The sequence below is a fragment of the Chiloscyllium punctatum genome, chromosome 22, assembly GCF_047496795.1.
Source record: "Chiloscyllium punctatum isolate Juve2018m chromosome 22, sChiPun1.3, whole genome shotgun sequence".
Classification (NCBI taxonomy): Eukaryota; Metazoa; Chordata; class Chondrichthyes; order Orectolobiformes; family Hemiscylliidae; genus Chiloscyllium; species Chiloscyllium punctatum.
Genome location: NC_092760.1, coordinates 62034196 through 62057992, shown reverse-complemented (window position 1 = coordinate 62057992; position 23797 = coordinate 62034196). Strand labels below are relative to the sequence as shown.

At 44.3% G+C, this 23797-nt stretch overlaps 1 protein-coding gene across 12 annotated transcripts in view; it reads right to left on the bottom strand.

Annotated features, from left to right (window-relative positions):
* The window catches only part of LOC140493717 (F-actin-monooxygenase MICAL2-like), a 281189-nt gene that overhangs the window by 61937 nt on the left and 195455 nt on the right, over positions 1-23797 (bottom strand). For all 12 annotated transcript variants that reach the window (XM_072592483.1, XM_072592479.1, XM_072592486.1 and 9 more), the window contains 2 exons: positions 18274-18439; positions 7696-7880 (listed from right to left, as the gene is read on the bottom strand). In XM_072592483.1, coding sequence (XP_072448584.1) covers positions 7696-7880; positions 18274-18439 — 351 coding nt within the window. The remainder of the gene's footprint in view (positions 1-7695; positions 7881-18273; positions 18440-23797) is intronic.

Here is a 23797-nt window from a genome sequence, read left to right as displayed (position 1 = left end):
AGGTTGTCACAATGAGAAACTAGGTAGGCTCCTTTATGATGCACTTCCATGACTTTGTGCATGGAGTTTTTACAAAACGTGAACAGTGATGAACGATAAAATAAAAAAATGAAACTTCAAATTGGAACTCAGGTTTTGCAGGTTTTTAAATATAGAGGGTTAGACATGAAGCAGAGTAAATAAAGAATAACTTTGGATCACTGGTCTCATTTAGAGAGTATTTATCACATCCCAATAAATCAGGCCAGGTTCTCAAAAAATGGTGGTTTTACATTTAGGGAGGAAACAGACTGGTTATCAGGTTGAGGATCAGCCTTGCCACTGTAAAGGAAATGCAAGGGAAATGAAGATTTCCAAAGTCAAATGGATCGATGGAAGTCACCACGTCTCAGTGTTCTTCAAAAAAAAAGTTACTTCAAACAAATTGTTGGAAATCTTGTAACAGCGACATTTAGCAGTGAGAGTTATAAGAACTCAAAGAGAAAAACTTTGACTTGGGTTGTTTTGTGATGTTACATTTTTTGTGTTTTAGGGAAGATAAGGAAATATCGAAGGTTGCATTATCAGATTAGATATAGAATAGGAAAAAAACATTGATTAATTTTCATGACTTTCCGTTCAAGTATTGTTTGTCTTTAAAAGGTTTACATAGAGAGAATAGGAGAATCTGTCAGTATAAACTGCTGCTGAATTAATTGATCAACGAAGTGTCTGAATAAATATAAGGGATAACAGATAAGACATGATTAGCCATGTGACTGAGTCATCAACAAACTCTGTCCGTGAGGCAAAGATGTCTTGATTTCCACTTCACCAACAGGCACAGATCTGAATTACATGAATTAAAAGCTTATGTAGGCCATTCGACCCCTCAAAACCTGCCCCAGTGCCTGATAAGACCTATTGATCTGTTTATGGCCTTCACTCCACTTTGCTGCCAACCCCATAACTTTTGACTCTTTGTCAGGAATCTGACTAACTCGGCCTTAAAAATATTCAAACAGCCAGCAGCCATTTCACCCTGGATCCCCAGAACAATGCCCCTAATGAGAGAAAAAAAAATCATCACTGAATTAAATGGAAGACATTTTTATACTGCATCCCTAGTTCTAGTCTCTGCCACTGGGGGAAGCATCCCTTTAGTATTCACTCTGTCAATTCTGCATGTTATATGTTATAAAGCGAGAAGGCAAAATTGGATGTAATGGTGTTACAGTTAAATAAAGGTAATTACGAGGGCATGAGAGAGGAACTGACGAAAATAGACTGGAAGCAGAGCCTAGCAGGGAAGACAGTAGAGCAAAAATGGCAGGAGTTTGTGGGTAAAATTGAGGACACTGTACAGAGAGTCATCCTCAAGAAGAGAAAAATTATCCGGGGAGGGATTAGACAGCCATGGCTGACAAAGTAAGTCAGGAAATCTATCAAAGAAAAAGAGAGATCCTATAAAGTGGCCAAGAGCACTGGGAAATCAGAAGATTGGGAAGGCTACAAAAACAAACAGAGGATAACAAAGAGAGAAATAAGGAAGGAGAGGATCAAATATGAAGGTAGGCTAGCCAGTAATATTAGAAATGATAGTAAGAGTTTCTTTCAATACATACAAACGACAGGCAAAAGTAGACATTGGGCCACTTCAAACTGATGCAGGAAGGCTAGTGATGGGAGATAAGGAAATGGCTGGAGAACTTAATAAGTACTTTGCATCAGTCTTCACAGTGGAAGACATGAGTAATATCCCAACAATTAAAGAGAGTCAGGGGGCTGAGTTGAGTATGGTTGCCATTACAAAAGAGAAAGTGCTAGAAAAGCTAAAAGGTCTTAAAATTGATAAATCTCCTGGTCCCGATGGGCTACATCCTAGAGTTCTGAGAGAGGTGGCTGAGGAAATAGCGGAGGCATTGGTTGAGATCTTTCAAAAGTCACTGGAGTCAGGGAAAGTCCTGGATGATTGGAAGACCGCTGTTGTAACCCCATTGTTCAAGAAAGGATCAAGACAAAAGATGGAAAATTATAGGTCAATTAGCCTAACCTCGGTTGTTGGTAAAATTCTAGAATCCATCATTAAGGATGAGGTTTCTCAATTCTTGGAAGAGCAGGGTCGGATTGGAACAAGTCAACATGGATTTAGTAAGGGGAGGTCGTGCCTGACAAACCTGTTAGAATTCTTTGAAGAGGTGACAAGTAGGTTAGATCGGGGAAACCCAGTGGATGTGGTCTACCTAGACTTCCAAAAGGCCTTTGATAAGGTGCCACACGGGAGGCTGCTGAGCAAGGTGAGGGCCCATGGTGTTCGAGGTGAGCTACTGGGATGGATTGAGGATTGGCTGTCTGACAGAAGGCAGAGAGTTGTGATAAAAGGTTCTTTTTTGGAATGGCAGCCGGTGACAAGTGGTGTCCTGCAGGGTTCAGTGTTGGGGCCGCAGCTGTTCACGTTATATATTAATGATTTGGATGAGGGAACCGGGGGCATTCTAGCGAAGTTTGCCGATGATACAAAGTTAGGTGGACAGGCAGGTAGTACTGAGGAAATGGGGAGGCTGCAGAAGGATCTAGACAGTTTGGAAGAGTGATCCAGGAAATGGCTGATGGAATTCAATATGAGCAAATGCGAGGTCTTGCACTTTGGAAAAAAGAATACAAGCATGGACTACTTTCTAAACGGTGAGAAAATTCGTAAAGCCAAAGTACAGAGGGATCTGGGAGTGCTAGTCGAGGATTCTCTAAAGGTAAACATGCAGGTTGAGTCCGTGATTAAGAAAGCGAATGCAATGTTGTCAATTATCTCAAGAGGGTTGGAATATAAAAGCACCATTGTGCTACTGAGACTTTATAAAGCTCTGGTTAGGCCCCATTTGGAGTACTGTGTCCAGTTTTGGTCCCCACACCTCAGGAAGGACATACTGGCACTGGTGCGTGTCCAGCGGAGATTCACACGGATGATCCCTGGAATGGTAGGTCTAACATATGAGGAACGGCTGTGGATCCTGGGATTGTATTCATTGGAGTTTAGAAGATTAAGGGGAGATCTAATAGAAACTTACAAGATAATACATGGCTTGGAGAGGGTGGATGCTAGGAAATTGTTTCCGTTAGGCGAGGAGACTACAACCCGTGGACACAGCCTTAGAATTAGAGAGGGTAAATTCAGAACAGAAATGCGGAGATATTTCTTCAGCCAGAGAGTGGTGGGCCTGTGGAATTCATTGCCACAGAGTGCGGTGGAGGCTGGGACGCTAAATGTCTTCAAGGCAGAAATTGATAAATTCTTGATGTCACAAGGAATTAAGGGCTACGGGGAGAATGCGGATAAGTGGAGTTGAAATGCCCATCAGCCATGATTGAATGGCAGAGTGGACTCGATGGGCCGAATGGCCTTACTTCCGCTCCTATGTCTTATGGTCTTATAATTCTTATATGTTGCAATAAAACAGGATATCACTCTTCCAATAGGTGTAGGCCTAACATGACCAAGGATAAACCCACTGTAACATTCTAAATCACTTGCTGTGCCTACATTCTAACGTTTTGTGATTCATGTCCCAGGAAACCAAAATCTTTCTGTACTGCCAAATCCTGAAATCTCTTTCCATTTAAATTGTCTGCTGCTCTTCTGTTCTTCCTGCCAAAGTGGACAAGTTCTCATTTTCCCATATTATACTCCATCTGCCAATCTTTTGCCCACTCACTTACCCTGTCCACATTCCTTTGCAGACTCTTTATGTGCTTGTCATGATTTGTTTTTGTACCTGTCTTCAGCAAACTTCGTATATTTGATCTTTTCATCCAAGTTATTTGTGTAGATTATGGGGATGTGGGTTAGCTCAGTTAGTTGGTATGCAATGCAGAGTGCTGATGCCAACAACGTGGGTTCAGTACATGCACTGGCTGTGGTTAAAAAGGACTCCCCTTCTCAACTTCTCCCCTCGCCCAAGGCATGGTGACTCTCAGATTAAACTACCAGCAGTGGTTTCTGTCTAACGAGAGAGTAGCCCTATGGTCTGGTGGGAATATGCCACTGCTACCCTGTGTAAATTGCAAATTTACATAGCCTTCATCCCTGTGACACTTCACTAGTCAATACCTTGCTAATTTGAAAAAAATCCATTTATCTTGCTCTCCCCTTCCTACTATCCAAACATTTCTCTATCCATGACACTATATTAAACATGCACAACAAGCTCCTATGTTAAAGGCAGTAAAGTTTCATGAGGCACCTTATCAAACACCTTTTTGGAAATCCATGGACACCAGATGTACAGGTTCCCTTTTGTCCACGTTACTTATTACTTTGAGTCATTGAGTCATAGAGATGTAAAGAATGGAAACAATCGATCCAACTCGTCCATGCCGACCAGATATCCCAACCCAATCTAGTCCCACTTGCCAGCATTTGGCCCATATCCCTCCAAACCCTTCCTATTCATATACCCACCCAAATGCCTTTAAAATGTTGCAATTGTACCAGGATTTTGGAGAATGGTAATGGATCTTCTTTCTCCAGCACCTCTTCTCTTTGGTCCCTAGGATATGGTTCATCCTGGAGACTTGTCAAGCTTCAGTTCAAATAGTTTTCTCAGTACTCATTCCTTGGTAGTTGTTTTAAATACCTCCCATCTTTCTCTCCTTGGCTCACAAATATCTGTCGAGAGTGTGGTGCTGGAAAAGCACAGCAGGTCAGGCAGCATCCAAGGAGCAGGAGAATCGACGTTTCGGGCAAAAACCCTTCATCAGGAGGCCCTTCTTCCTGATGAACGGCTTTTGCCCATAATGCCAATTCTCCTGCTCTTCAGATGCGCCTGACCTGTTGTGCTTTTCGAGCACCACAATCACCATCATCTGCAGTCCTCACTTTCACCTTACAACCATCTGTCCTCTATGGTGCAGACAGACCAATAAAATATCTATTCATCTCTAACTCTATTTCTTTATTTTATATCATTAAGTCTCCAGACTCATTCTCTTGAGGGCCCACACTCACTTTAGTTACTCTTTTTAAAAATTATTTGTGAAAACTCTTACTATCTGTCTTTATGTTTCTAGTTAATTTTCTCTCACACTAGTTTCTTCCTCTTTATTAATCTTGTTGTCATTCTTTGCTAGTTTTTAAGCTCAAGGAGAAAGTGAGGACTGCAGATGCTGAAGAATCAGAGTCGGTAAATGTGGTGCTGGAAAAGCACAGCAGGTCAGGCAGCATCCGAGAAGCAGGAGAGTTGTCATTTGGGGCACGAACGTTCCTGATAAAGGGCTTATACCCAAAACGTCAACTCTCCTGCTCCTCTGATGCAGCCTGACCTGCTGTGCTTTTCCAGTGCCACACTTCACAATTCTAGTTTTTAAATTCTGTCCAATCTTCTGAGTTGCCATTAATTTTTGCAGGATAATGGCTTTTTTTTTTCTTTCATTTTGATTGCACCTTTGACTTCCTTAATTAGCATTTCAGGATTTGTAATTATGGGATTTGTAATGCGTACAGAACCGTGTCAACAGATGAAAACGCTTTACTATAATTTAGCTGATAGACAGGATTCTCTTGTTGAGAATCATAATACCAGTTTCTGACAGGAGAGCAGTTGGTGCATGTCAAAGGTACTCCACTGGCTCAAAGGTGTTTTGAAGTGACCTGGGGTGTTGGAATGTTGATCTGGAAATGCAGGTTTTTTATTTGTATTTGTAGATGCAGAACAATTACTTCGTCTGATGAGGGAAATTGAGAACAAGGTGATTTAACCTTATAATTAATGTCTAGGTAATTCCGGAATGAAATCAAGGAGCAGTTCTTTACACAATAGGTGGAAATGTGGAACTTTATTCCTCAAAACGTGACAGATGCTGTGGGTTTAAAGGCTAAAATGTCAGCAGGAACCTGCTCATGATCTTGATGGCTGCCGTGCTGCAAGTTAATGCTGGAGAGGATGTCCTGCCCGAGAGAGCTGCCAGTCAACTGGATGTAGTCCCAGCAGTGAGAAATGGATAAGGTGGCCACTCTTTGGGCTAGAATATCATCACCATGCTGAGGAGCCCAGCTGGGTCCAGGATGGTGTTGTTGATGAGGGGATTGATGAAGCTGGGCAGCTGGATTCAAAGGGCCAGGGAGTGTCAAATGGGGCAGGGATGACCAGATAGAGATTGCCTCTGATGGTTCTAAGGGCCACCAAAGGCGATCACGCCTTCGCCAGACAATGCCATTAATGGACCACTATAGGCTCAAGAACGGGTGACAGCAAACTCTCTGATACCTCCTCCACTTCCTGTAAAATTTCAGATCAGGGACAAGCAAGCTGCTCTCTGAATCCCACAACTTTCAAATTCCCAACGGAGCAAAAAACCCAGTCCTTAGAATGAGTGCATACAGTTCTTCATTTTACCACTAGATGGTAGTGTAGTACACTAAATGCTCACTAACAATGTCTACTTTCATGAAGCTTTTAATCTCAAGACATCCCAAGGATCATTACAGCCAATTTAGTATGTTGTGAAGTGTAGTTGCTGCTTTTATTTGCAAATGTGGTAGCCAATTTATGCACCGTAAAGTCTCGCAAGCAGCAATACAATAATGACTAGAGCATCTGTTTCACTGATGTTGCTGAGAGATTAAATACTGCCCAAGGGCTCTGGGGAGAGGGAGAGACCAGCCCTGGTGTTTTTCAGAATAAAGGCAACTTTCTTGTTCACTTGAGAGGGTTCCCTACTGAGGCAGAGTTGACACAGAGATGCAGCGGTGAGAGATTGTCCTCCACGGGGCTTCATTCAGAACTTCAGACTGACATTAAAATATTAGTATCTGTGTAAAAATGATACCTGTTCGACATCAATGCTACATGTCTAATCCAAATGCACACTTAGATTGCTGCGAAAAGTTCAGGCAATAATGATTCAGCCTCTGCTACAATGTAGATGTGACCATTTCTGCAAGTTATATAGCTACAGTTTTATCTCAGTCAATTAATTAAAATCAGATAAAACATAAGAGGAGCTAAAGAAACCTATAGCACAGAAGGTCGCCATTTGGCTCATCATACCTGTGTTTGAAAGAGCTTGTGCATTAGTCCCTGACACCTTGATCTTTCCTCATAGCCTGGCTAGCCTAACCCCAGCAAATATCTAACCAATTTTCTTAAACCAGTTCTGATTGAATCTGCTTCCATCTGCTTCACAGGCAGAGCGGCCTCTGTCATGACAACTGCATCATGCCAAAATAATTCTCCTCTGGTTGTTTTACCACTCCTTCGCAACTTTCCTGATCTCAATCAATTGCATGTTCCTTTTTGTTTCGAGTGGGGGAAGAGGGCTGATGCGGGGGGGGGGGGTTCCTGATTGACCATCCCCGACAGTTCTACAAAGAATCTTGATATGAGTATTTGACTGTAGATTCAAGGTGATAGGGTGAATAGAAATGAACTGGCTATGGGATCGGGGTGGGTTGAGGGAGGTGAGGGAAATTGGAAACTAAGAAGGGGTTTCGCTGGAATAGTTGTGAGGGTCACAGGATTGCGGCATATATTCAAACACTAAGGGTACGGCTCTCTCAGTGTGAGATGGCCAACATATATCAAATCCCATCGACACAATAAAAGCAGTTCAATGACAAAATCCCTATTCAGAGGTACACATTCCACATTCCAGCCAAAGTGAAAGGTTTGTGCAGGAGGGTGATTCTAGAAGAAAATGTCAAACTTTGAGGCTGAGGTTTACCTTCCTGAGCTTTGGAATTTGAGTTGGTTTGACCGGCCTGTGATTCCTCTTGACTCTGTGCCTGGTGGTGCCTCTGTCTCAGTTCCTTGTCCTTTGCTTCTGGTAAGGAGCCTCCTAGGGCAGGGGGGATCATCACTTCACAGTCAGAGGGGTCAGAGTAAGGCTCCTCTCTCTCACCTTCAGAACTATCCAGGCAAAAAAAAACATGAAAAAAAAAGAAATTGGGAAACTGAATGCATTACAGCCTAGCTTTCAGTACAAGCAGCACAGAAATTTATACAGAAAGAGTGTAGATTCCTAACTTTAAACTGAATGTAATGAAATATTTTAGGATCTTGTGTCTTAAATTGGAACGAGGAACATAGCTTCAGCATCAGCAACAGCAACAGCATGTATTTATATCGCACTTTTCACATTGAGTGTGTGTGCTCAGTTGGCTTTGACGACTAGTGTAGAATAAAGGAGACAGTGAATGCTCAGTCCCTGTGCTGGCTGTACAAAAACAAAATCAAAAAAAAAACTATAGATGCTGGGAATCAGAAACTAGAACAGAAATTATTCAAAAGGGTCAGTGGACCTGAAATGTTAACTTTACTTTCTCTCCACAGATGCTGCCAGACCTGCTGGGCTTTTCCAGCAATTTCTCTTTTTGATCCTGTGCTGGCTGTTTGTTTGTGGAGGCTTCCTTGCTTTAGATTCCTGAAGAAGGGCTGATGCCCGAAACGTCGATTCTCCTGCTCCTTGGATGCTGCCTGACCTGCTGCGTTTTTCCAGCAACACATTTTCAGCTTCCTTGCTGTTGTTTGTTGGAGAGGTTTGCCTCAACTCAAACATAACCAATTGTCTTTCTCTAACGCACAGAGGTGCCTATGGTTTTTTTTTGTGGACTTTGGCTCCCCACCCAAATAGTAAATGTCCCCAAATGTTTCACTGGGACCTCACACCTTCCCAAATAGGAGACCTAAGGCAGCAGGTGGATGGGAAAACACAACACGCAAGTTCCCCTCCATCTCACACGCCGACCTGACCTTTCCTTCACCATTGGATCAAAACCATTTCTTCGTCATCAGTTGGTCAAAGTCTTTTTAGTTTGATTAATTTGATGGCCATTCAAAAGAGTTAACACAATGGCCAAATGACCACCATTTTGTTTTAACGTCCTCAATTTTGGTCATGTGTTGTGTTTTCTCACCTTATGTTTGTTGTAAAAACACTGTGGCCTCCTCACTGACCTACATGGAGTTCCTCGATTATTGTTGTTTTCAAATTCCTCCCTTTCTATCTCTGCGACATGCTCCAATCCTCTAGGATCCAAATCAAAACTCCACGTCCAATTTTGATGACAGTCATGCTTTCTGCTGCCTGTGTCCCTAAACGCTAGATTATCTCCCTCAACCTCAAGGTCTCTCTTTCTTGTTTGGTTGCGTCAGTAAATGGTCTGCCAACATTTCTAGCTGTAATTAATGACATGTAACAAACTAGGCATCTATTATTTTGTAATGATGATTAAGGGATAGAGAAAGGCAGAATCCTTTGAAATAGTGAGGGGTGTTTTACATTCACCCAAGCTGGCAATTTGAGCCTTGATTTAAGATCTTATTTAAAAGACAGCACCTCTGACAATGCAGTGCTCCCTTAATACTGCAATGGAAAATCACCAGTAACCCTTGCACTCGGGCCTAGGAGTGGAATGTGAACATAATACCTCATCACCCATAAGTCAGTGTGCTATCCACTAAGCTACAGTTGGTGCGCAAATCTCTCACCTTTGTTAGGTGACTTAACACCTAGCTGTTTGACTGAACTATTGGTTATCAATCAACTTTTGTGTCAAGTTTTGTTCGTGATGCGTCTATGAGGTGCCTTGGGGACACTCACCATGTTAAAGGAGCAATATAAATAAGGGTAGCTTTTGTTAACTATTTCATGTATATCGTATGAGCCATCCATTCATTAGAGAACAATACAGCGCCTGATTTTTCCATGATTTAATTGAACAGCACGGCAAAACATGACTGAGGGGCAGAACACACAAATAAAATCGGAGCAGAAGTGGGGCAATTGTCCTCTTAATGATCTCCTGTTCCCATGGCCTGAAGCAAACTTAAGGCGAATCCATTACGACAGGAAATAAAGGCAAAACACTTGAGAAAAGCTCCAGTTCAAAATCATCCTACAAAGCACCAACTAATATTTTTCCTAGTGTCTGCCACACAGTGTTTAGAGTTACATTCCTGGCCTTCTGGTTCTAATCATCTTTTTATTAAAGTCCAATCACTAATAATAATCTCCTGAGGTCCGTACAGGCACGGAATCTGGGAGATAGATTTCTGAGGAGTAGACTCACCAGCTCCCAGACTGAATGACTCAGTTCTAACCTCAACTTAATCAGCAATGAGGTAAGCGCCCCCGTGTTAAATGATCTGATGTCAAACGAACCTACAGGCTATTGGAACCAGATCTATGTAGCTTCAGAGAAAAATCTGTGCTTAGCTCAGCTACCACAAGTTTCAACCTGATTGCAAACGACTGAGAGACTGATTACCCTCCGAGTCTTTCAGCTCCCTCCCCTGCCTGACACGAACACTCCTCATTTATCTCGGCTGAGGAGCGGCTCCAAAACACGTCTAATCTGCCTGCTCCTGGGGCAGGGTACTTGCGTAGCCAACAAATCCGAAAGTGGGATTCAAACCCAGAGCTCAGAGGCAATGATGCTATTGCCTGAGCAGAAAAAAAATCTACAGTGAGGCTGATTGCTCTGTGTACCCTGTATTTAAGACCTTTCACATTTGATGGACTTGTGATCTAGTATCAGGATGGCTTTGGCAATTGACAGCAGGCTGTTAGAATATTCAATTTTACAGCATGGGAGCAGGCATTTGACCCATTACAACTATAAGAGTTCTTCCATCTGATTTCCCTTTCATTGTGCTACAAATACTTCCATTTTAACTTTACCTGTGAACATTACCATGGAATTTACTTCTACTGCACTTTCAGACATTGCATTCCAGGTCATAACAACGCCATACTTAAAATCGTTCTTTGAGGTTGGTTTCCCTGGGCACTACCCTATTTCTATTTACTCTAATCAAAACCCTTCACAATCTTGAACGTCTCCATTAAGTCTCTCTGTTTGAAGGTTGGTTTTGAGGCTGTTCATGGGGCTAAAGTCTCTCATTCCTACAACCATCCTCTATGACCTCTCCAAGACCTTGACATCTTTCCCAGAATTAGGCATAACACTCTGCTCAGGCCTAACTAGTAGTTTCAATAATTTTGTATAACTTCCTTGCTCTCTGTCTCTGTCAATGAGGCAAGCCATGTTTGAAGAATCATAGAATGTCTACATACGGCCCATCGAGTCTGCACCAACCCACCGAAGAGAACTCACCCTGACTGATCTCCCCACCCTATCCCCAAAACCCTACATTTACCATGGCTAACCCACCTAGCTTACAGATGTCTGGACATTCTGAGGCAATTTAGCAGGGCCAATCCACTTAGCCTAGACATCTTTGGACTGTGGGAGGAAACTAGAGCACTCAGTGGAAATCCACACAGACACAGGGAGAACATGCAAACTTCACACAGTCACTTGAGGCTGGAATCGAACCCAGGTCCCTGGTGCTGTGAGGCAGTAATGCTATACACTGAGCCACCTACTGGTATCCATTCACCCAAACTAAAAGTCTTGCAGTTTAACTTGTTGATGGAAATCACACTATTTCAAAGAAGAGGCAAGTGAATTCTTGACTGTGTCCTGATCAACATTTACCCCTCAATGAACACCACTGAAAAATAGATTAGTCGGTTATTTAGTTAATCAATACTCAGGTGTTGCATTTGATGCTGCATTTGCTTACAAATAAAACAGGGACAGCCCAGTCAAAACCAGTCACTGATGGTCAAGATTGCTTGAATATTGAAGTGATGTTAAAGATATGTATACATACAAACATTTTCTTTCTCTGCATTGCTCTGTCAATTAGCAGCTACACTTTGGAGAAATTGATGCAAAATAACGTGCAGTATCTGCTGAGGCAAACATGTTGCTCAGTAACTCAGAGACCCCCATGGAAATGGAGTAACTCCAGCCCAGTAGTGGCATCCTTCCATCTGTGAGAAATGATGGAGCCAGATAAAATAGGCTTTTGAGATGGGGCCTGTTTATCTGGTTCATTTGTAGCTGGGAAGAAGAACCCCACAAGAGGCAATTTTTGCTACAAGCACAGCTCATGGAACTGACAAGTGAATTTTTTAATTGAGCAATAGGACTGTTGCCAAACCGCTGTAGTCTCTGGTCTTCATGGTGTTTGGACACCAGCCACAGGAAGTATCACCATCTTTCCCCCCCCCCCCCCCCAGCTGCTGGTGCTTCCCAGCGATGATAGCTGATGGTCATGTCACACTGACACAGCCCCTAATCTGACTCCAACTACTTCACCTACAGAATGTGGTGTGTATAACCATCTTCCATTCTGCAAATCACTGGTGCCAACACATAGGAATGGCATGGTGGCTCCGTGGTTAGCACTGCTGCCTCACAGCACCAGGGACCTGAGTTCAAATTCCAGCCTCGGGCAACTGTCCGTGTGGAGTTTGCATGTTCTCCCAGTGTCTTGCGTGGGTTTCCTTTGGGTGCTCAGGTTTCCTGTCATAATCCAAAGATGTGCAGATTGGGTGAATTGGCCATGCTAAATTGCCCAAAGTGTTCAGGGCTGTGTAGTTTAGGTGCATATGTCAGGGGTAAATGAGGCTGGGTGGGTTACTCTTCAGAGGGTCAGTGTGGTCTTGTTGGGCTGAAGGGCTTGTTTCCATATTGTAGGAATTCTATGCCTTCAGGAGGACTGCTGCACTCAGAATGTTGTCCTGCTGAGATATACTCAAAGTGTGCAGCAGCCAGTAAAGGTGGAAATTACTGAGCTTCTTTTCTTGGCACACTTCATATCCCTACATCAAGGTGCTGAAAAGACAGGCCTGATAAACCACCCAGTCAGCCCTGAGGCCTGGTGTTGTGTGCATTACATGTTGGCTACATTCCTTTCCTTATGTGAGTATTGAACTCTGCATCAAGGTGGCGTCATTGTGGATCGGGAATCATAGCATTTACTATCGACCCCCAGCAGATCATTATTCAGTGTGACCAGGGTGGGGATGCAAAACTTTGTCCAATATTTGTAGTCACAGGCAAGGGAAAGGCTGTCTATGAGTCTTTGAGTAGGTGGTTCCTTCTGGGTGGTTAACAGTACCATCAGCATAAAGGAGTTGCTGGTCTTTGATTTCACGTCTTGCTAGAGAGTAGAGCCTGCCTCCTGATTCAGTATGGGATTTAATGCACTTTCAGATCTGTGGGGAAGGCAAGGTCAGGAAAATGGAGAAGCAGCAACTAAGAGAAGAAGAGTAGGTTAAGGTGAAGGAGTATTCTGGGTGAAGTGTCTCAGGTAATTAAAGGAATTAATAGAGTAGACAGAGAGCCATAGAGAAATACACCACAGAAACAGATCCTTTGGTCCAACTTGTCCATGCCGACCCGATATCCTATATAAATCCAGTTTCATTTGCCAGAATTTGGCCCATATCCCTCTAAACCCTTCATATACCCATCCAGATGCCTTTTAAATGCCTCCCTCACTTCCTCTGGCAGCTCATTTCATACACGTACCACCCCCTGCATGAAAAGGTTGCCCTTTTAGGTCCCTTTTATATCTTCCCCCTCTCACCCTAAACCTGAGCCCTCTAGTTCTGGACTCCCCCACCCCAGGGAAACAACCTCATCTATTTACCCTATCCATGTCCCTCATGATTTTATAAACCTCTATAAGGTCACCCCTCAGCCTCCAGGAAAAGCAGCCCCAGCCTGTTCAGCCTCTCCCTATAGCTCAAACCGTCTAACCCGGGCAACATCCTTGTAAATCTTTTCTGAACCTTTTGAAGGTTCACAACATCCTCCCTATAGCAGGGAGACTTGAATTGTATACAGTATTCCTATAGTGGCCTGACTAATGTCCTGTACAGCCACAACGTGACCTCCCAAATCCTAGACTCAGTGCACTGACCAATAAAGGGAAGCATACCAAACACCAGTTTCCTCAGGTGGGGGATCCAGAACAAGCAGGAAGTGCTTTAAAGTTAGAGCTCAGTCACTCCGAGATGTGTCTGAAGGTTTCTCCCCTGAGAAGCTGATAGAGATGGGAGAGCTCAGGGCTGACACCACCAGTGTTTTGTTGGATTAGGAGATTCCGGGTTAGAGAACCAAGGTGGTGGATGGTGTTAGATGATCCATGATCCCATTGAAGGATGCAGCAGATAGCTCGAGAAGCTGTGTGATCTCCACGTGTTCCTCTATTCCCACACCTTAATCTGAGTCCTTCTGATATTATGTTCTTAGTTTGCCGGAATGCTAATATTTATAATCACGGGACTATGGGGAAAGGGAATGACTGCTGGTTCTGAACACTCCAGCCATTGAGAACAACCTACTTGTATTTCCCCTGTCCAGACTTGATAGAATTTTATAGATCCCCACTCATTCTTCTGAAATCCAGTGAATGTAGTCCTAAAAGCAAATCTTAGCAGGACTTAGACACTTAATGGCAAAGTCCTAGGGAGTTGCTGAACAAGGAGACTTTGGAGTGCAGGTTCATAGTTCCTTGAAAGTGGAGTCTGGCTCGATAGGATAGTGAAGAAGGCATGTGGTATGTTTTCCTTTATTGGTCAGAGTATTGAGTGCAGGAGTTGGGAGGTCATGTTGTGCATGTACACAACGTTAGGCCACTTTTGGAATATTGCGTGCAATTCTGGTCTGCTTCCTATCGGAAGGATGTTGTGAAACTTGAAAGGTTTCATTAAAGATTTACAAGGATGTTGCCAAGGTTGGAGTATTTGTCCTGGAAAATTGATATCTGGTTGGCATGGACAAGTTGGACCAAAGTGTCTGTTTCCATTCTGTACATCTCAATGACTCTATAACTCTAACTGAGTCAGTTTCTCTTCATATGTCAGTCCTGTCAATGATAGCAATCAGTCCGGTAAACCTTCATTGCATTCCCTCCAGCACCACGACATCCTTCATAAGATAAAGAGGATTAAACTGCACACAATACTCCAGGTATGGTCTCACAAAGGTCCTATGATATTGCAGCAGGACATCCCTGCTCCTATACTCCAGTCCTCTCACTATGAAGGCTAACATGCCATTTGCCTTATTCACTGCCTGCTGTACCTGCATCCTCACCTTCACTGTCTGCTGTACCTGCATCCTCACCTTCACTGTCTGCTGTACCTGCATGCTCACCTTCAGTGACTGGTGTACCTGCATGCTCACCTTCAGTTACTGCTGTACCTGCATGCTCACCTTCAGTGACTGGTGTACCTGCATCCTCACCTTCAGTGACTGGTGTACCTGCATGCTCACCTTCAGTGACTGCTGTACCTGCATGCTCACCTTCAGTGACTGGTGTACCTGCATCCTCACCTTCAGTGACTGGTGTACCTGCATGCTCACCTTCAGTTACTGCTGTACCTGCATGCTCACCTTCAGTGACTGGTGTACCTGCATCCTCACCTTCAGTTACTGCTGTACCTTCATGCTCACCTTCAGTGACTGGTGTACCTGCATCCTCACCTTCACTGCCTGCTGTACCTGCATGCTCACCGTCACTGCCTGCTGTACCTGCATGCTCACCTTCAATGATTGGTGTACCTGCATCCTCACCTACACTGCCTACTATACCTGCATGCTCACCTTCAGTGACTGCTGTACCTGCATCCTCACCTTCACTGCCTGCTATACCTGCATGCTCACCTTCAGTGACTGGTGTACCTGCATCCTCACCTACACTGCCTACTATACCTGCATGCTCACCTACACTGCCTGCTGTACCTGCATCCTCACCTTCAGTGACTGCTGTACCTGCATCCTCACCTTCAGTGACTGCTGTACCTGCATCCTCACCTTCACTGCCTGCTGTACCTTCATGCTCACCTTCATTGACTGCTGTACCTGCATCCTCACCTTCACTGCCTGCTGTACCTTCATGCTCACCTTCATTGACTGCTGTACCTGCATCCTCACCTTCAGTTACTGCTGTACCTGCATCCTCACCTTCAGTGACTGCTGTACCTGCATCCTCACCTTCACTGCCTGCTGTACCTTCATGCTCACCTTCATTGACTGCTATACCTGCATCCTCACCTTCAGTTACTGCTGTACCTGCATCCTCACCTTCATTGATTCTGTACCTGCATCCTCACCTACACTGCCTGCTGTACCTGCATGCTCACCGTCACTGCCTGATGTACCTGCATGCTCACCTTCAGTGACTGCTGTACCTGCATCCTCACCTTCAATGACTGGTGTACCTGCATCCTCACCTTCAGTGACTGGTGTACCTGCATCCTCACCTACACTGCCTGCTGTACCTGCATCCTCACCTTCAGTGACTGCTGTACCTGCATGCTCACCTACACTGCCTGCTGTACCTGCATGCTCACCTTCACTGCCTGCTGTATCTGCATCCTCACCTTCACTGCCTGCTGTACCTGCATCCTCACCTTCAGTTACTGGTGTACCTGCATCCTCATCTTCACTGCCTGCTGTACCTTCATGCTGACCCTCAGTGACTGGTTTACAAGGGCACCCAGGTCTCACTGCAGCTCTCCCTTTCCTGATCTATCATCATTCAGATAACAGTCCACCTTCTTGTTTTTGCCACCAAAGTGGATAATCTCACCTGTTTTCACATTATACTGCATTGAATGGGAGGCAATGGCCCAGTGGCAGTAACACCGGACTATTAATCCAGAGTCTCAGATAATGTGCTAGAGACTTGGATTTGTATCTTGCCATGACAGATGCTGGAATTGAATTCAATGTTAAAACACCTGGAGTTAAGAATCTAATGATGACCGTGAATCCATTGTCGTTTGTTGGAAAAACCCATCTGGTTCACCCATGTCCTTTAGGGAAGGAAACTGCCATCCTTACCTGGTCTGGCCTACATGTGACTCCAGACCCACAGCAACATGATTGACACTGAGCTGCTTTCTGGACAATTAGGGATGGGCAATAAATGCTGCCTAGCCAGCAATGTCCTCATTCCAGGAATGAATGAAGAGATTTTCTCACTCGTTCAACTTGTCCACATCATACTGAAGCATCTCTGCATCTTTCTCAAAGTATACTCTACCCTCCAGCTTTAGTGTATTGAAACTTGGAGATATTACACTTAGTTCCCTTATCTAAATCATTATTGTGAATAGCAAGAGTCCAAGCACTGATCCCTGCAGTATCCCACTGGTCATTGGCTGCCACTCATAAAATAACCCATTTACTCTTACACTTTGTTTCGTGTTGCTAGTCACGTCAGTACACCAACCACAATCCCATGTGCTTTAACCTTTTGGGTAATCTCTTACAGGACACCTTATTGAATGTTTTCTGAAAGTCCAAGTAAACCTTATCCACTAGTTCCCCCCCCCCCCCCCCCCCCCACCACTTACCAACGCCATTGGTTACATCCTCAGAAAATCCAATTGATTTAGTGAGCATGATTTCACTTTCTGTCCCCTCCTGGCACTGTCTTCCAAATGCTCTGCTCTTAAATGGACTCCAGCATTTTCATTATTACTGATGTCAGGACAACGTGTCTGTAATTCACTTCTCTCTGCACCATTTTTTAAATAGTGGGGTTACCGTAGGTACCCTCCAATCCTTACGATCTGTTCCTGAGTCTATCGAATCTTGGATGATGACCACCAATGCATCCAATATTTCGAGGTCCACTCCTTTAAGTATCTTGGGATGTAGGTTATCGGGGCCCTGGGGATATGTCAGCCTTTGATCCATCAGTTTCCCCAAAACAATTTCTCTAAAACTACAGTTTGCCTTCAGTTCCTCTCTCTCACTTGGCTGTGTGTTTGTCAGCATTTGCGGAGGGGTTTTTGTGTCCTTCTTTGTGAAGATAGAACCAAAGTATGATTTTAATTGGACAACTATCTCTTTGTTTGCATTATAACTTTCCGTGTTTCTGATTGTAAGAGACCTAAAATTGTCTTGTTCTCTTCACGTACCCTTTGGAATCCTTTACAATCAGTGTATGTATTCTCACAGGCTTATTCCCGCACTCTATTTTCCTCTCTTAATCTTTGCCATCCTTTGTGGAAATTAAAGCTGTTCCCAATCCCCAGGTCTGCTGCTCTTTTTGGCCAAATTAATGACCTGACTTTGGATCTAACACTATCCCTAACCTCCCGCAGTGGAGTCACCTTTCTTGTTCGATTTATGTACCAGACTTGGCTGAACAATTGTTGCACTTTCTTCATGCACTCTTTCAATGTTTGCCATTGCCTATCCACAGTCATCCTTCACGTAACGCTCCCCAAGTTATCATAGCCAGCTCATACCTCATACCATCAGAGGTCAGAGGTTCCTCTATTTAGATTCAGGACAGATTCAGGCGTAGCCAAGATTCCCTCGTCTCAATGTGAAACATGCAGTATAACTGGCTTCTAGCACGGAGCAGGTCATTGAGGGAAGGAACCTTCAGTACAATGGGGGGTTAACATCACTATTACCTGCTGCTGTCACTATTCACAGTGACTCGGATTGCCAGGAGGTTATCTGGCGATTTTTGAGGTGAGTGTCTCTCTGTAGTGGACAGTGTTTCACGCAGTTCGAAGTCTCCAGTTGCACATTTAGTTCTTTTACAGTCAACAGATCCAGTTTGGAGCAGATGAACTGCTGGAGAAATGACAAGGAAATACAGTCATCAGTATTTCTCTGAGATTCATATTCAATGATAATGCAGCTCATTCCTGAAATCAGACTCACAATAACTCCCAGATTATCAATCTTTAGACTCAGTATTTTTTAGGGGGACGTGTATAATTTCTCAACAGGCTATATGTACAAATACTCGCCCACCCACACATAGGGTGGGTATTTAACACTCTCCCCTGAGACTAGGCTTGTGTGTGGGGGCATTTAATTAAGTGGGTAAATGTTGGGTGGGGACCCAATCACCTTCCTGCCTCTTCCTCAACTATGTCTGTGGTAGGGAACCCACAAGTGGCCTTCTCACCCTGCTGCCCGTTGAGATTCCAAAGTTGAATATGAATGTCACCCTGCTGTTGTGGGCAAGGGACTCCCCATGAAGAACGTATTAAAAACAAAGATGCATTTCAATTCACTGCTCAGGCTGCCAACTGCTCTCACAATGTCTCTCCAGCCAACACCAGGTCTCAGCAAGCCTGGCTCTTCAGCTGGTGAGTTATCCACAGCAGTCACCAGTGCCACTGGTGTGCTCTACAGTACTCAGCTTCAGGTCTCCAACAGCAGGGGGTGCTAGACCCTGGGAAGCCTGCCACTGATCTGCCTCATTGGCACCTAATGGTCCTTCTGGACAGGGTGCCACACCAGGCTCCCGTCTTGGTGGGTGAGGACTCGGTCATCTGCTCTCAATACTGGCTGCACACACTCTGTCATGCACAGAAACACACTCACATACGCACACCCACCCACATGCACACTCTCCCCCTCACGCACTGGGGGCAATTTTCCCCTCTTTTCATTCTAAGTTGGAGTGAGTTTGTTAGGTGGTGACAAACAAAGGAGCTCACAGCAGCAAGATACCTCACTGTATCAACCATCACAGTAAACCATCAAGGCCTAATTCTCAGGTCCTCTGGCAGTGAGAAGGTAAATCCATTTATCTTCTTGTTGCAGAGTTAGAGTTGGAAGGAGATGGGGTCTGGCAGGTTAGACACAAAGGAAAGGGCATATGATGAGTTAGGGGCCTTAAGTGGCCGCTATTTGACCACTGAAGGGTTTTAACTGCTTGTGAGTCAAAACTATCATTCATGAACTTGCTTGCCAGCTTTTAGTTACTGAGGTGGTGGCAGGGTTCATGAGCTCAGGGTCAGAGATTGGACTGGAGCTGGAAGGTATCTCCAGGACCAACTTACCCAATGCTTGCCCATTCTCACCTCCTCTCTTAGCACCTTCCGGGAGGAGAAATTACACACACACAACACACACACACTCACAAACCCACACAGACATGCACATGTGCTCACACACATACAGACACACATACAAACACCCACATGCACACATACAGACACACACTAACAGTCACCCACATACAGACACCAATACACACACTCACACACGCATGTGCATGCACACATGCGATTGAGCACTAACAATCACATAGACACACATACACGTGTACACATACACAGAGAAACACACATGCATGTGCCTACACACAAACACACAGGTACACACATGGACACACAGAAACACATACATATAAACTCATATACAAGCACAAAGGTGCACACACAAACACATGCACACATACACAAACACACAAGTGCATGCATGCACTCAAACATATGAGGGCACTCACACACTCTCTCTCTCACAATCTTCCTCTCTCTCACACACACACTCTTTGTCACACACACTCTGACATGCATACACAGACACATTCTCTTTGACACACACACACACACACAGAGCCATATTTGATGTCTCCTAGGCCTGAGCTGCTATGTTAACTGAAGATCCAAAATGGAGAAATGAGGGGGGGGAGAGCATAAGAAACAGAGCTGGATATGCTAGTGGCCCTCCATGTCTCTCCCAGCATTCAATAAGATAATGATTGATCTTTACCTTAATTTCCCACAATAATCCTGGACCCCATTTATGCCTTTAACATTCAAAACACTAATTGTCCTCTATCTTGACTGTACTCAGTGACTAAGTATCCAGGCCTGTCTGGGGAAGAGGGTGTCAAAGATTCACACCCTTCCTCTGTAACCACCCAAAATGGTCACTCTGACCCTGTGTTCTAAATTACCAAGCCTGGGAAACATTTCTCAATACCTCTCAAACTTCTTCAGGATTTCATATACTTTACCCTCTTAATCTCAACCTGGGGAATACACACCTATTCTGCATAATCCAGAAGAGAAGCAGAAAGGAAATTTCAATCACTGTTCTAATGTGCCCTGGTGGACAGGAAGTTCAGGAATTCTCCTCTGACCACCCTTTGATGTCTGCTTCCTTCCCGCTTCCAGCTGAGATCACTTCTGGAGCAGGCAGTCCTGCTCCTTGCCACCCAGGTGTAGCATCATTCTCTTATTAATCAGATCCTGAATGGCTCTGTTTGTAACTGCCTTTTTCACTCAGGTCAGTGAACTGCATGTGGCCAGAAGGCCACCCGGTCAAACTGTACTCTGAGGATGGTTGAGTAATTCCCATCCATTTGCCAAGTCGAGGGATGAACCCAAACCACAGCTGCTGCAGTGTTCCTGATACACATCGCAGATTGGAAAGGAAGCCAATTCCTCAGATGTCAGCTGAGTGAGTTCTTTACTGAAGTTATCTCTATATAAATCAGGACTGTGTCCCAGCCTGAAATGACCCCATCCACCTGAGCAGGGGTCTCAACAGAAGAAATCAAGCTTCTCCAGCAGATAAAGATCTTGTTATTCCTGAAATAGAACAGGGTGTAACTCACAGCCTTTAATTATTGCAAACATTTTGCCAATTTCTTTGGTAAGAGCAGAATTTATAGCTTATCTATAGTTTGAAAAAGTGGTGGAGAGCTCCTGTTCTGAACTGTAACCGTTCAGCTGGTGTAGGTGCACCAACAGTGCTATTAAAGGGAGAAGATTTTTATCTGGTCTCAGTGAAGAAATGGACGTATTGTTCCAAGTCAGGATGGTGTGTGACTTGGAGTGAAACTTGCAGGTGGTGGTGTGCCATGCGTCTGTTGCCTTTGTCCTTCTAGGGGGCAGAAATCACGGGTTTGGAAGGTGCTGTTAAAGGAACCTTGAAAAGTTGCCAGACAACACTTGTAGAAAGTGAGGACTGCAGATGCTGGAGATCAGAATCAAAATGTGTGGTGCTGGAAAAGCACAGCTGGTCAGGCAGCATCCGAGAAGCAGGAGAGTTGATGTTTTGAGTATAAGCCTCTCCTGTTGAAGAGCTTATGCTCGAAACATTGACTCTCCTGCTCCCCGGATGCTGCCTGACCAGCTGTGCTTTTCCAGTACCACACATTTTGACACAACATTTGTACAACCAGATTTCCAAGGTAGAAGTGGTTGGTGGGGGTTGGAGGTTGGGAAGTGGGGGGGAGGTTAAGTGTAGCCACAAACTGAAACCTTGGAGACATGGGCTGCAAGTCAGAAGCAGCTGGCCCCCATTTCTTTGCCTTCATAGGTCTTCCTTCCTTCTCTCATTATTCATTGAGTGTTTCCAAGTCTTGAAATGGTGTGACAGTGGGAAAAGGTTTGAGACACACTGTTGACAATGAAATACAATCCTGACACTGTGCACTGGCAGTGGAGGGAATGCATGTTTACGATTGTGGATAGGGTGCCCTTCAAATGAGGTGCTTCATCCTGCACAATGTCGAATGTCTTGCGAGTCACTGGATTTGCACTCATCAAGGCAAGCGGACAGTGTTCCATCACACTCAAATAAAAGCAAAATACTGCTGGTGCTGGAAAACAGAAAATGCTGAAGAAACTCAGCAGGTCTGGTAACATCAATGGAGAGAGAAAAACAGAGTTAATGTCCAAAGAAATGTTTTTGGACTCGAAATGATATTTCTGTTTCTAGAGAATGGACCTGGGCCTAGGACACTATGCTATGGAAGACCTATTGCAATGTCTTGGGGCTGAGATGATTAGCTTCTAACAATCACAACCACCTTCCTGTGTGCGAGGTGTGATTCAAACCAGTGAGATGTTTCATCCTGATTACCATTGGTTGCATTTTGTTATGTCTCTACTCACTCGAATGTTGCTTTGGTGTCAAGAGTACCATCATCTCATCTCTAGAATTCAACTCTTCTGTACATGTTAAGACAAGGATTATAAGGTGGTCTGGAGCTGAATCACCTTGGTGAAACCCAAATTGAGCGTTGGATACAGGCTGTTGTTGAACAAGTGCAACTTAATACAACTGTCAATGACGCATTCCATTATTTTGCTGATGATTGAAAGGATGGCAAGTGGCCAGATGGGATTTGTCCTGTTTCTCATGGACAGGACTACTTGGGCAATTTCCCATATGGTTGGGTAAATGCCAGTGCAGCAACTCTACTGGAACTTGGGCTAGAGCAGTGAGTATTTACAGAGCAGCAACCTTCAGCTCTACAGGCCTGTTGTCAATGTCCACAGTGTTGCTCTGTCTAATATCTTCAGCTTATCATAGAATCATAGAATCCCGACAATGTAGTACCAGGCCATTTGGCCCTTCAAGTCCAAATGCATCCCTCTGAAGAGCATCCCACGCTGACCCACCTCTCTACCCTATCCTGCTTTTGCCATGGCTAATGCAGCTAGCCTACACATCCATGGACACTATGGGCAATTTCCCATGGCTAATCCACTTAACCTGCACATCTTTGGACTGTGTGAGGGAATCAAAGCACCCAGTGGAAATCCACACAGAGACAAGAAGTAACTCCACACAGTCAGTTGTCTGAGGCTGGGATCAAACCCAGATCCCTAGTACCTGTGAGGCAGCAGTGCTAATCACTAAGCCACCGTGACCCCCACGTGCGAATGATTTTTAAAAATTCAAGTTTTCTTTTGTGTTTGCATACCTGTTCAGACTGTGGTGGGTGTGAGTCAGATTTCACTGAGAAAAGTCATGAACTTTAACAGGCGGAGATAGATGTGCTGGAGGCTTAACAGTTCAACATCTGGAAGTGACACACCATAGGAAGAAATGTGCAAGTCAATTAAAAAGATAATGCCTAGCATATTGTCTCTGATCAGTGAAGGTCCATCTGGGTTCAAGAAGGAATTTAGAGAGTCACATTGTGAGCAATTTATATGCATTATCATGAGCTCCAGACCACAACAGAAGAGTTTGACAAGAGAGCAGGAATCACTAGTAGAGCACATCTGGAGAGAGTGCCGTGCTGTTACATGTATCTATGACCAGGCAAGTACAAACCATTAAGAGAGGTCAGAGATGATGTGTTACATCATGCCATTTGATAATCTTGCATAAAGGTATCAACCCCCATCTTAAATAGCTGCTGCTATTGTTGCTGTAGTTTATAATCCA